The 15,219-nt window shown below is 38.9% G+C and overlaps 1 protein-coding gene across 2 annotated transcripts in view; it reads left to right on the plus strand.

The window, feature by feature from the left end:
• The first annotated feature begins 5,421 nt into the window (after positions 1-5,421).
• Positions 5,422-15,219, plus strand: part of Ptp99A (Protein tyrosine phosphatase 99A) — a 592,897-nt gene continuing 583,099 nt past the window's right edge. For both annotated transcript variants that reach the window (XM_071582787.1, XM_071582788.1), the window contains exon 1: positions 5,422-5,534. In XM_071582787.1, coding sequence (XP_071438888.1) covers positions 5,461-5,534 — 74 coding nt within the window. In that variant the 5' untranslated portion in view covers positions 5,422-5,460. The remainder of the gene's footprint in view (positions 5,535-15,219) is intronic.

A 15,219-nucleotide genomic window follows, 5' to 3' on the forward strand; every position in this document is an offset into this window, starting at 1 on the left:
AGGAATTTGCAGGCAAAAGGAGTAAATAGGTGCACGAATAACATCTACACCTAATGTGACTACTGACATGAATAATACTGCGCTATATTCCCATTTATGCCTGTATTCATGAAAACCTTTCCCAATACAAACTTTATGTATATTTAAAAACATACTAAATGAAATATCTACATTTTTTAGTAATTTTTACGTACTTAATTGCTGTTACAAATGTTTAAACATATACCATCCACGGTTATAAGTAGTAAATCATGTCTTGGTTAATTCAATTTCACCAGAATATTATCATTTTATCGTGACATCACCCAAAGCCCTGATCACATTATTCTTTACTATTAAACTATTCCTTCTGTGAAAATGTGCGAAGATTATTATGAATTATTAAATATACTTATAGAGGGGTTTTTAGAATCTGTGGATATCTAATTAGTTTCTCAGCGTTGTCATTAGAGAATTTTCGTAAATAAATCGCTGTATAGACATGTACAGTAATATCTCTACATTGTAATGATACAAAAACATGGGATTAAAGTAACAAGCACATGTCAATATTATTGCAGAAAAACTTACTTGCACAAATGGAACCAACGATGTATTGGTTAATTAAACAAAGTTGCCTTTGAACTGTATATATTAGCTCATGCCGTCATTACGGACACAGACTTAAAATACCTACTATGTTTTTAGAATATACTTGTCTTCTAGCAAAATAAAGAATTATTTGGATATGCATTAGGGGTAGTCAATATTGAACGAAGTAATAATCTACTTTTACCCATGATATCATGTGGATACCGCCAAAGAGAGTGAAATAGATTAGATATTAATGAAGTCAACTGGCGATTAATCTCACCCCGATGTCTCGTACCTGTACATCTGACAAGCTGCAATGTGATTCCCCCGTATTTTCGAATCATCTGAATCTGCGTGTCAATTTAATCTAGCAACAGGAGAGAAACTTCATCAGTATTTATCTCACATAAATGTCGGAAGATCAGATGTCGTTTTACTAGTTAATTCTTCAAGCTAATTAATGACACTATCATTAATAGCATATGAGTAAATTCCTGACGCTCAAAATTTACAATTTCAATGGTGAAAAATGTAATGTTATGCTAAAATTAATAACAGTTAATGTATATTCTTTCCCAGGAAGAGTATATTGGGGAATAAGCTGTTACCTTTGGAGAGGAGTGGAGTATTAAAACTCCTTTTATTAAAGCAAATTTGGCTGCGTTGGCAGGATTTGTTAGGTGCAAATTTTGAGAGTTAAACTCTGTCCTCTGCTAAATAATTTGGACTAGATTATACAGACCTTAATGTGTAACTTTAATGGATTTTAGTGGTCGAATATTGATGGGCAGCAGTAAATTTCGAATTACAATCAGCGAGAAATTCTTGCCGAAGTTCCGTTAAACCCCTAGGCCAGATGGCGAGAGGCCGTGAGAGAAGGGCACCACCCATTAGGTCGGTGTAAATGGGTTATCGGTAAGATGTTAGAAAAACTCCCTTTTGACTTCGTAATGGGTTGGTAGGCTCGTGTTCTTGCGGGAGAAATAGGGGAATAATCAGCGTTTACGAGCTCAAACAAATGTGGGAACTTAATTTATAAGGTAATTATTTACTCATCAATTAAATATTTTGGGAAGATAAAGATAATTTTCTACTAATGAGATCTTACTCAAAGGACTCATCGTTACTTATGGCAATATTTTTATTACTGATATTAGTTGCCAACCAGAAAGCCAAAGAGCATAAACTTGAACCCTTTCTGCATGTTAAAATTCCAAGAAACTGCGGGAGTTAAAATTAGACGGTAACTTTTAACGGAGTCATCCACTTAATGTTCATTGCAATGCAAAAATCTCCGACTGTAAAAATCATTCACCTCGACTGGTATTTGAAACCGGATCCCTAGATGTCCAGCCGTGTTCTTAAACCAGTTAAAATACCGAGTTTATAACTTACACTTAATGTTTTTTCTTATTTCCTTCAATGCATACCCCGGCTAACCTCCTCTCTTCAATTTACTCTTTGCACATTATTTAGACGATTGACAACCTGCTTTTGTATGGTTAATTATTTTTTAAGAAAACCCTGTTGAATTCAGGATATTTAGCAAAGAACCAGGAAATCATCATCTTCTTAAGTCGAAGCCTTATCGTTGCAGCCCTTGGTCTCTCAATTCAGCTCTTTGTACGTCGCCACTCCCATTGCACTTTTTATATGATCTATAAATTCCATTCTTGGACTTCCTCTTCTTTTATTTTCCCCTCTATTACATTTTTCTCGGAAGTAGTTTTGCCTGGGAATATGTTCAACAACTTTAATTTTCCTTTTCTCCATCTCTTTTATTTGATAATTTTCCTCTTTAATTTCCCTCGATACATCTATGTTAACTTTCTTGTCAGTCCATCCTTTTCTTTTTATGTATCTTTCTATCAACATTTCCATTGCTTCCGACAGAGCCTTTTCCCTCTTCCCCAATGTCCAAGTTTGAAAATTGGACATTGGGAAAGAGGGAAAAGGATCGCCTGGAAGGAATACAAATGTGAACCCATGAAATAATAATATAATGTGGACTGATTCATAGCATCTAGGCGAAGAATTTGTAAAATTATTCATGTTTCAATCAAAAAACAATTCAATATTCATGAAGCCTGAAAGTGAAAAGTATATCAGTTAGGTTTGCTGATGATCCAGCTCTTGGCTGTTAGCCAGCCAAGGGTTTTCAAGCATTGCTGAGTGATTTGGAATTTCAGTGTGATAGATATGGGTTGACAATCAATATAACTAAAACAGTTGTTTTGGGATTTTCCAGAAAGAGATAAGCTAAGCTCAACAATATAATAGAAGGGTCAAAACTAGAGCAGGGGAAAACATTTCGCGTATCTCGGAAATGTTTTGGGACCAAACTGGGGAAAGTGGTAGGGACGGAAGGAGAATAATTGCACTAAGCAAAGAGGCTTTCACAGGGAGGAGGCAGTTGATGACAAGGACTTTGAGTAAGGATGTTAAGAAAAGGCTCGTGAAAACTTTGGTGTGGAGCGGACGTAGCTATGTACGGCGCGAATACATGGTCACTAAAGCAGGATGATAGACATAGATTGGAGGCTTTTGAGATGTGGGTGTGAAGAAGGATGGAGAGGGAGTAACGGACCAAAAAGAAAACAAACGAGGAAGTGCTATCTATGCATGGTGGGAAAGGAGATGGGATTGATTGTTGGGAGAAATAATAAAGAGGCAGGAAAAATGGGTGAAAGACGTATTGATCGGTAGGGGGAAGTTGAAGACTCCTATAGAGGGGAGAATGTTAGGTATACGAGGATGGGGCAGGAAAAGGATAGGAATGTTGGACGGGATAAAGAGAGGAAGGCAGTACACAGAGATGAAGAAGGATTTGATGTAGGGTGCTGGATTATGTTTTGTTTTGGAGAAACAAAATTCTTATTTGGTAGTTGTGTCCATCCAAAACCTACCTTAACCCTTAGATTACTTAATTATAATAACGTACTACATATATACGTTTTTACAAAGAATTTTCTGATTTACGATTTCATCTTCTTTTTTCCTAAATGATTTATTTAAATTTTCATATTCCTTTTTCGCAAAGGCTATCCTTCTTTTCACTACATAGGAGCATCTGTTGTTTGGCGTAATTGCACTACTAAGGTAGTACTCTTCTTCTTAGCTTATGATTGCTTCCCCTATAATCAAATATACGGCGGGTTCTATTCTGTTTCTAGAAACTATCAAAGCTTTGGTTTCTTCACATTTATTTTCAGGTTCCATTTTAAAAGCTGTGGGCAAGATTTTGAGCATTCTTCGCATATCTTTGGCTGCTTCTACCTGGCTCCTGCTTTTTCTCTACATTCAATATTATTTCCTCTTCTAGCTATGTCTTTGCCATGGTTTAGCTCCTCAATGTATTCTTTCCATTGTTCACACAGTTTTTCATTATCTGCTAAAAACCCTCCCTCTTTGTTATTAACCACTGTTGACCTTATTCTCGGTTAATGATGTAGAGCTTTGATTTTCCGATTGACTAGATCTTGCTTTCCTGCTTGGATATGCTCGTTTATTTCCTTCACCCATTCTTTTGTCCACATCTCCTTTTCTCTACCTTCATCTGTAATTTTATTCTAAACTCTTCCGTATTATTCCATATTCTTCTTTGCCATAAGCTAATTTCTCTTCTCAAATAGATTTTAAATGTCCTCTGTCATCCTAGGTTTCCGAGCTTCAAGTTTCTTCCTATCCAGGACTTTATTCACCACTCTTACTATCACCAGGGGCCAGGAAAATTAGTAAAAATATATCTGAATTATCTGGTAGTATTTTTCAACGTGGTTTATAGCTTCGGTAGACCTTAAAATTAAATTATTCATAATTTAACGTTAATTTTCAAAACTACCATTAACCTCCCGTTAATGGTAGTTTTGAAATGGACCTAGAACTGTCATCCCTATCCTACATTGCCTCGTGTCTTTAGGAAACAACTGTAAGCCCCATATTATGTTCAACTGTTTTTCAATTATCTTCATGATAAACTTGTTAAAAAATGACATAAAAGTTGTTTCATTTTATTCCACAATAAGGAAAGACTATATATTAGCAAACAATGAATTTTCTAAATTAATCATTTTCAAGTAACGACTGCTGAAAGTAAATTAGAACAGATTTAGGCCAACGATTGGTGCTTCTAACTCATTTAATATGTTTGCAGGAGTTCAGTTGACGCATATGTTTCTCAGTGAACATATGACACAAGGATAACATCAGCATATTCTATTAGTGTAATAGGATCCATCTACATCAGCACAATACCCCGCAAGCTGTCGAAAGGACGTGTGGTGGGGGCGGTAGGTAACCAGCCATTCCACATATAGCACATGTATTCTCTCTATATCCTCATGCACCTGGCCCCCCGCCATCAACCAAAAACCGCGTGGAAAGGGGGTGACCGGACACCAATTATGCAACATGCCTACATATATTGCGAGTATAATATGGTCAGCGGCTATTCATGCAGAGCTGCTATCCATGGTATTGCACGCAATTGTGGAGAATTAGAGCTAGTGTGGATAGTTCTCCAATAACGGTTTATAATTAAACTTATTCTTCCAACAAAAGTATATGTTAGCTCAGCAATATTCAGTACTGGCTGCTTTTCTTTTGTGTATTTAATGGCTTCAGTAGAAATAGTTCCCATTTTCATTCAATGTTCTGGAGAATATATTCCAAATTTCTGTTTGATAAACAACTTATAGCATAAAAGGCGAGCCTTTTCCCATCTCAAACGTTGCCGAAGAAGAAAACATTTGAACTGGGAAAGTTTGCTCCAGATAAACCATAACCTACCTATTTTCTAAAAAGAACTGAATCAATGGATTTCTTTTCCCACCAACAGATGTTCCGGATCCACCCGGCCGTCCTTTGATCACAGGATTCACTTCCCGGATGGTACATCTCTCATGGGCCCCGTCTCCCGACGTCCACAACAGCCCTGTCACCCATTACATCATCGAGATGCGGTGAGTGTTCATTTTGCATAAACAAATCTTGTCGTGGGGACTCATGTCCAGTAGTTGCATGAATAGCTTGCGCTGGATTTCCACAAATGCTATGTCACAGGGAGCTACGTGTTTCCATCAAAGGTTCGGAAAGGAGACTACTAGGAAATGTGGATATCCATTATTAAGTGGTGAAATGGGATGGCACAAGTCGGCAAGTGAAACTGTGACGAGGTAGTTAATTCAATGATTCTAAAGCGAGTCTTTTATTCTCTCTCGGGAAGTGTAGCTCTCAATTGATGACATCTATCATATTCCAACATTTACCTTTATTTTGAAAGCTCATTCCGCGGTCAGAACTCTAGTATTTCTATTTATTAGGACATTGAATTGGCAATCAAATTTTTGAAACTTTTCAAGATTTTGATTTCTCTTTCGTAATTGTATTCCTGGGTTTAAATTTTGGATATGTATTGTTAACTTTGGCATTATTTTATCATCGTTTTTTTTCAATTTAATTTTGCCAAGCCCTTGTCGTGGCTAAATTTAGGGCTGTTTTGACGGAATTAATTTATTCTCTTTTGGCATGCTGAAAATGTTAACAGAATTTATGATCCCAAAAAAATGTTTAAAAATAGGAATTTAGCCCTGGGAAAGTTTATTGTTAATCATTTGTATTCCATTCATATGCTTAAAATATAACTTCTAACGTTTGAAAAAAAAATTTTCCTGAATGCATAGAGGTTGATTATTTTTTCGTTAAAAAAAGAGTTTAAGTACAAGTTATGCACAAAACCATTAATAAATCTCTTCGTTTATGCAGCGTGTATAGTTAATTAAAAAGTAGCGACTGTTTTTATTTTGACAGTCTTGTTCTAACAACATGCAACAGACCTGTGAATGAATATGCTTTTCCCTGTCACAAAATCAATATTGTGCTATAAATCCATCGTGGGCCATCCAAAAATGCTATTGGGGCCTGATTGTACATCTTTTCGATCAGGTACCGGCCTACAAAGCTCTTTGAACTTCAAACTAAAGGAATCCGAGTCTTACTTTTTTGAACCAGGTATAAACGTACCCATAAATTCTTATGCCAAATGTTTCTGCTATACGTATTTCAACGCAAATATTTGAAGCCGGAATTCTTGGTCTGTAGTTTAAATCCTGACGAAATATTTTTTCCCTCATAATCTGAGGGTAATGGTCTTCGGGTTGGTCTACCTGTGATATTTAGTAGGCATCGTAGCACCAGAATGGGCATTATTGACGCTTGCGAGAACTTTTTTTAAACTTTGACGTGATGGTGGGCTAACGAGGATATTAATCCTTCAAGAGCGCTCTGCATGGCACAGAAGGTATGGTTATTTTTCTTGTCATATGACATTGTAGCCGTCCCTCTTTTAAATTATCCAAAAAATCCTTCGTGGCATTTACAAAAGTTCAGGTAACATACTGACAAGAGAAAATATATCTGTGATCTTGAATTCTGACGAAGACTGATAAACTAATAAACTTTTTTCCCCGACTTTTTACGCCATGATTGTTTAAGTAAAAATTAGTCTGGCGAAAGTAGTTGATCACTCTTTGCTTTCATAGACTATTAGGATTTGCTCTTCCTATTTTCTTATTTGTTTTCAAGAGGGTAAAATTCAGATACCCATGCTCAACCTTCAAGTCCATGTGTGTATATATATATATATATATATATATATATATATATATATATATATATATATATATATATATACACAGATGTAGATTTTTAGACTATAGAGAGACAAAGAAAGGGCACACGAAATGTTATTTGACGTTTCGACGGCTCGGCTGTCAGACGACATCAGGGTAGGGGGTGCAGTTCCTTTCCCTGTGCCGGTTATGGTTTCCCAGGAAGACCTGGTACCCGAAAAATCACTTTAGCTTGGGTGGAGGTGCAGGTGCCCAGAGTGCCTTGCCGGGGAATCGAACCCGGGACCCTCTGGTCAGCAGTCCAACGCTTTACCCTCTGGACTATCCATAAAAAATCATCCAATTAAATTTCCAGTCTTCTTCTACTATAATTATACTTATTTTACAAATATTTATTTTTACAGTTTTAAGCTTAAATTTTTTGATGGAGAAAATTCATGGATCGCAACTTTAGAACTTTCATGGAGCGGTTAGAACTTTTTCTAACGCATTAGAAAAACAATCGGTCTAGGATATATTTCTTCGATTCGTTGAATTTATTACTTTGCGAAAGCAGTCGAACGACAACTGTCATTTACCTAAGTTAATTTAGAAATAATTCCCAGGAAGCTAGAAAAAATCTAAGAGAAGGATTCACGTTCCTCCTCTTGCGTGGTGCGTTTCCGGAAGATGTCAAGTACGACTGTAAAGAAATTTTTTGCTCGTCAAGCCCATTTCGGGATTCACAGTTACTTTCACCCCGGCAACGTGCAGTAAAAGAGGGAGGGAGAGAGAGAGAGAGAGATGTAGCAGATGGCAAGTTATGATACACCGTTTCTTGCTTTGCTCACCACCGGTGAGCCCCGTGTTCCATCCCCATTTATTTGCCCATTTTCCACCCCTATGTCTCCAAACTTGGCGCCGATCCTATGCTAACTCGACGCCTTTCCGCGCCAATCCTTTCCATGGGTCACCACGGTTCGAAAAATCCCCCATTCCACTACACCATGAAAAATGCCTCGGTCTAGATTCGGGCACGATTTATTCATCATTCTGAACCTTCGGGATGAGGATCCTCTTTATCGTTTCCTTGCCAAACCAAGTTTCAATTCGCTTTGCTCGTATCATAATCAGATTTTTTGTTATTTTTCGTCGGGAGTTACCTTCCCTGACGTTAACAGTTCCAAGATGAAAAATCAAGACACATTATAATGCTCATTGACCGTGTTTTTCAAAGAATTAATAAATTAAACGAATAGCGAACTGAACTCCGTGAAATAAAAAATCAGTCATTAGCGCGAAGGTCTCTTTGGTATTGTTCTTTGCTTTTCCTCGGCTCTCGCTAGAAGTGATTTTCCGGGAAGGAGCGGGGCGTCTCCTTCAGGTCCAGCTTTTTTTCGGCTAACTTTGGGAGCGCAGTGGTTAGATCTTTTTCATTATAGTAATAGTAGTAATGGCAGTAGATTTAAGGTAGTTTCCCGACAGCTGAGGTCATTTGCGCCGTTGGAATTGGATAGGAAAGGAGTAAGAGTGGCGAGGAACCTGGCGTCGGCATTGACCTACTTACTCTACACGAAAGGCGCCAAGGGGTCCGCAGTTTAACGTCCCGTCCGGCGAACGGCGTACTCACTCAATGTGCTCTCCACAAACACCAGAGGTAGGGATCGGGATATCACTGAAAAAGAGCTCTCTGGGTGCGAAGCCAATAGGTTAGCCAACGCACCATTCCGATCCCAATCTTTTTTATTCGTCGCTTTCCTTCTTGCTCTTACCTCATCTTATGCCTGGCGTTTTTTTCGCCCAACTCTTCTCTATCCATCTAGTCTTCCTTCCCCCGTGCTTCCTTCGTACGTTCTCCTAAGTGCGCTCTCGAGCCCCCTCGAACTGATGCCCTACGCCGCACGAGTGGAATTCACATTTGAAAGAGAGCAACTGGCTCCTTTCTTGTGCCGGGTGCGGTTTCTCAGCGTGCACTGGTTCGCAGAAAATCACACAGTTTATGCTTTGCCGAGAGTTTCTGTAGTCATCTGTTGTACGAGTATTTTGTACTCTGGGAGGTAATTCCCTTGGTTCTTTCGGGAACTAAGTTTAGCAGTCATTAATAACCAAAAGCAATAAATAAAATACCGCTTCTCATGTTTTGACGAGTAGTTTCCGAATAGGAGCATTTTATCTTGGAGCACGACGTTACAGCATGGCTTTCACCGGCGTTTTTATATCACATGCCTGAAATTAACAGGAGCATTATTATACGTATAATTAACATATACACAATCCGATTGATAAGCCATTACATTTGAATATGTTTTAGTAACATTTGTTATATTGGCTACTTTTTGTAACTTCGCTTACCCATAAATAAAAATAAATTACTCAGATACGATATCTCAGAATTTCAGTTTAAAAGAAACAATAATTTGTTTAAAAACAAGTCTTAATTCCTAGGATCATATCCTAAATTCTAAAAACGTAAACATTTGAAAATTCAGATTTGATCAAATTGTGACCTATCGATAACGTACCTACCCTCAATGAACCGATCGCTTCTCGTTGTCACTAGCTAATTTTCATGGTATTATTGAATCTTTATTCCTTAAGAATTTACCAATGACGTATTACTCTAAAGATTTTCCTCAAAATTATGGCTTTTCTCCCATTTTAACAATAATGTGCATAAAAAGTACTGGTGACTAACGGTTTTTTCACATTCTCATTCATATGAGCATCTAACGTTTTTACTTTTAATAACTCTATGGGCATATGTTTAAAATAAAAACCATAAACACAGTAATCAACCCGAAGGCCGGTTTGGTAGGTGATGGCAGAGTTCACCCAGTCCTAAGCCCTACACGGCGTGTGAAATACGAACATCAGGGTAGGGGGGCCAGGTCCCTTCCCTGAGCTGTTTACGGTTTCCCATTACCCGAAAAATCACATAGCTTGGGTGGAGCTGCAGGTGCCCAGAGAGACTTGCCCGGGAAACGTTGGCCCTCCGGTCAGTAGTTCAACGCTCTACCCCCTGGACTACCGCGACCCACGTGATTAAAATATTATTGTAAAAATGTATTATTTTTTTATAGTGTTTAATTTGTCGGTAAAGTTACATTCATAGGAAATTCACGCAATTTCCTAAGATGGATCCCTTGAACAGCATTCTTCTCAGCATTCCGTTTACGATTGTGGGGGTATGGGAGAGTATCCCGAAGGCTTTTGTGAAATCCCTACAAAGAAATATCGTCTTTAATTGTGTCGCCATTTTCTTGACCATCATTTTCAGTACGACTATGAACGCATGGATGCCTTCCCATTACCTTAACTTTCTCTCATCTTTGAACTTCCATGCTGAAAAAGAGACACTTGAGTTTTACGGGTTGCATTTCATGCCCCTTTTCTGTTCTGTCATGATTTCCTCAAATTTGACATGATTGAATTCTCACATCGAGTGTTCTTTATAATCTTTAGTTAAGAGATTACATGATATGGAGAGAGGATTATGGGAAACAGAGCGAGAAAAAGAGAGACGGACAGATAGAAATGGACCGAGTCATTGCCGCAAGTCACATTGTCTCTATGACTTTAGTTGTTTATAATTCTTCTCGAGGCACCGGGCGAGCCACATGTTACCATCAGACCTTCATTTTGACAATGCGAATTGAAGAGCGGGCATGGATGAGCGACGAGGAAAATAGAGTCCCTCCCGCCCACACGATCCTTTACCCAAGGGAGTCGGCACAGCCTCCTTGATTCCCCCAGTCTTAGCCTTCCCCCTCCACGCGTGACCAAATTGCCAGAGCTGGATCCCGTTAATTTGATTCGGGGGTTCAATCGGCGTTGCCCATGGGGAGGAGCGCATTGTGACTGACGGGTTACGAGAAACGCATAAATTAATGAGTGTTTACCTTTCCAGTTCTGCGGCATTTTCTTTCTCACACTAATTGGAATGCTTAGATAACGGTTTTGATAAGCCGCTCTTTGGAACCACTGCCTAAATTGCTCCGTATGGATGCACACTGCTTTGAGTGTCCTGACCTCTCCAGGTTTTGGAGGAGCAGGACGGACTTAACGTACTTAAATCGACTTATAAAGGATCGACTTAGTATAAGGATCTGGCGTCCAAAATCTATCGATACCTCAGGAGCGGGTTTAAATATAATTTCTGGAAGTGTGTTCGCTGCTTCACTAGATTACTCTCCACAATATAATTTGTTTGTAGTAACCTTTTGATTAAATTGTAGCTAACGAGGAGTATCCTGACGAGAGCTGTTTTCAACCGAGTTGTCAATATTAATACTTAGGAACATCCTTGCGATATGTTTGAGATACTGGATATTTTATATGTATATTTATCATAAGGTAATCTACCGGTTAAGGTAGGTTTTTGGATGGATACAGATACCAAATAAGAATTTTGTTACTCCTAACACAACACAAAATCCAGTATCCTACTCTATATCAGGTCCCTCTTCTTCTCTGAGTACTTTCTTCCTCCCTTCATCCCGTCCAACATCCCTATCCTGTTCCTTCCCTTTCCTCGTATGGCTAACATTCTCCCCTCTATAAGAGTCTTTAACTTCCCCCTACCGATCAATACGTCTTTCACGCATTTTTCCTGCCTCTTTATTATTTCTCCCAACAATCAATCCTCCTATTATATTGTTGAGCTTAGCTTTTCTCTTTCTCGAAAATCCCAAAACAACTGTTTTATTTATAATGATTCTCATCCCAAATCTACCACACTGAAATTCCAATTCACTCAGAAATGCTTGCAACCCCTTGGCTGACTGACAAACTAAAGCTTGGTCATCAGCAAACCTAACTGTTTTTACGAATCCCCTCCCCCCCACTTTCATTCCTACCTCCAGTTCTTCCCATGTTACCCCAATCATTTCCTCCACATATACGTTGAACAACAACGGTGATAAAGGGCAACCCTACCTTACACCTCTTCCTAACACTGCCCATCCGGACTCTCCGTTCCCAACTCGCACCTGAGCAGTCAGGGCATGTACAGGTTGCGGATTAGCCTCCTTTCCCTCCAATCTATTCCTATTTTCTTCAATATACTCATTAGTTTTTCCAAATTTAATCTATGAAACGCTTTTTCGAAATCTACGAAACAGGCAAATACCTCCTGGTTGTATTCTATATTCCTCTCGATTAATAATCTCATCACTGCAAAAAAAAAATATATATATATATATATATATATATATATATATATATATAAGGGGGAGGGGGAGGGTCTTAAAAGATGACAGCATTTGCAGCGTGGGCGGTTGCATGGTACGGATAGGGGCGGGGGAGAGACGGGGGTGCTCGCAGTTGGTTTTGTGGACTTGAAGATGAAGAATTTCCAATACACTCCCCTCCCAAAACCAAACCGCCCAAAATGCCCTAATCTTATCACCACTTTCTTCCCTGGAACATTAATCTGTGACTTCTTCCCAATTATTAATAACACTCAGTCCACATCACTTTTATTCCCACATTGTCCCTCTGTTTCGTTTAAAAGCCCGTCAAACTTGGGAGACATCTTCAAGTCCACAAAACCAATTGCGAGCACCCCCGTCTCTCCCCCACCCCAATCCGCACCATGCAACCGCCCACGCTGCAAATGCTGTCACCTTCTAAGACCCTCCCCCTCCCTCAGTACCAACTCCCAACCGCTCGCCACCTGTACCTCAAACATATTATATATCGCCTCTCTTGTAACTTCTGCCCTGCCTTCTACGTGGGCGAATGCACGACCGCACTCTCCCTCCGCATGAATAACCACCGATATTCCACCAAATCTCCCACATTTCTTAATTATCCCATTCCTACTCACACTGCTTCCCACAATCAATCTTTTGACGACTGCTTCTCCGTTTCGGTGATTGAAATCCTTCCCAAATCTGCTAGTATAATAGAGGTGAGAACCCGCGAAATGGCGCATATCTTGGTGGCCCAATCATTTAAACCCCCCGGGCTAAACCAAGCCCACTGAATGCATCATATGGCTGCCTACATATCCCCCCACCCCCTTGTTCATTAGCTATTGGTCCCTTACCTATCCTTCCCCCACCTCTCCCCCGCACATGTCCTCTCCGCTCTCCCCCGAGAACGCCATTCTGAATACGACAGCCGAGCTGTCGAAACGTCAAATAACATATTGTTAGTGTCCTTCCTTTGTGTCTCTATATTCTAAAAATCTACAACTGTGTTTTTATATATTTGTGCGTCGCCGAAGAGCGTTCCATTTCGAAGATATCTATCATATATCAATATATATTATGCATAATTACAGGCACACATGCATATTTTTGTTCATGGAGAGAAAATATATTAATAGAAGGAAAGTAATAAAGTAGTGCATGTATATTTAAAAATTCAATGCCATAATTTTATCAGTAATTCACTAAAAGAAATATCGCAGAATATTTAAGTGTTAGCGGTTGCCAATTTCTATAAAATTCAGGCCTATGTAACTCGAATAATCTCGGATATTTTTTTAAAGGGCATACCACGTTTTTTTTCAAAATGATGATAAGGTATCAACTTTCAAAAAAATGATTCATCTCCGTCCAATTTAACTATGTTTTTTCCCTCATCTGCTGATGATATTTGGTAGATGAGGGTGGAGACCACCTCCCATCAAGCCCGAAGGGATGTGAAATTCATCCATCAGGTTGGGGGGACCAGTTCCTTTTCCCTCTGCCCCCTATGATTTCCCAAAGTGATATGTTATTCGATATCTCACAGCAGCTTCGGTGAAGACGGACGTGTTGAGAGGCGTCACCCAGAATCGTATCAGCCAATTATAATTTCATCGCTCTACCCAATAAAATTGCCACGACCCAATCTTTATAAATATATAAAATTATAATTATTATTTAAAGGATACACATGTATTGTCCGAGGAATCGAATAGAATTTCAATGGAAATATATTCCTCGATTGAACTAAAAATAAAATAAATTGGGGTTACCGGTGGGGGACGTTTTGCGTTGCCAACCCATGCCAAGCCCATCCTTGAGTTCAGTCAGTCCTCAGAGCCCAAACCCCCAAGCAGCTGATTCTACAGCTTTAGCGTAGCCCTTCATCGAAGCCCTGGTGGTGATGCCAGCCTGGCGTAGTGATCGAGCGCAAAGCGGAGGCGTGCGATGGTGAGTGACTATGTGGGCACAAGTATTATCGCAGAAGGATCGTCAGGAAGATAGAAATAAGGGCGCCCTCGTCAATTACCGAAACGCATTAGTTGAATAATCTAAACATTATGCGGGAGCAGGGATGAAGTAAATGAGATGGTAGAGAAATGAAGCAGTCACCCCCCCTCCCCCAGCATCTAATAATTAAAGAATTCATATTTACTAATTTCGAGGTGAAACTTGTTGACTAAAATACTAGTAGGTGAAAATGCTCTCAGCCATCTATAAATGAATCGAATGGAAGCCTTCAAAGAAATTTCGTTTGAAAAAGCTTCTTTGAGTACCAAATATGTTAAAACTTACAGATTCTAAAGCTATCAGAATGATGTACTTATTAGTGATGATGGAGGCATTTCGTTTTTTGGGAACATTATAGCCTGTAGTGGTATGCAGATTATTTACATATTTATAAGCGATCAATGTAAGAATAGTATTTATATATTCAGGAAAATGAAACACTCTTTGGTATTCTAACGGTATCTCAACTTTTTAATGGCTGTTCCACGACAATTAAAAGCGTAAACTACAAATGCTTCTCCACCAAGGAATAACTCAAATTCCTCAGATGCGTGGAGATCTACCGCCTATACTATTAGCAGTAGTTATTTCCTGTATTGAGTAGTAGCAACATGCCTTTTTTAGGAATTCCATTGTCGCTTTTAAATAGGGCATCAAATAACAAAATACCATAAAGTTTTTCGGCGATTTTTTGTAACTCGAACGGAAAATATGAATAAAATAGTTACAGTTAAAAAAATCATCGCATGATATCTGAAAAAGCGGCTGGTACTTCGCAGCAATAAAAATTTCAAATGATGCTAACATGCTTATTGCATTATGGCCGTGAGCAT

This window comes from Hetaerina americana, unplaced genomic scaffold, assembly GCF_022747635.1.
Source record: "Hetaerina americana unplaced genomic scaffold, ioHetAmer1.1.p SCAF_12, whole genome shotgun sequence".
Classification (NCBI taxonomy): Eukaryota; Metazoa; Arthropoda; class Insecta; order Odonata; family Calopterygidae; genus Hetaerina; species Hetaerina americana.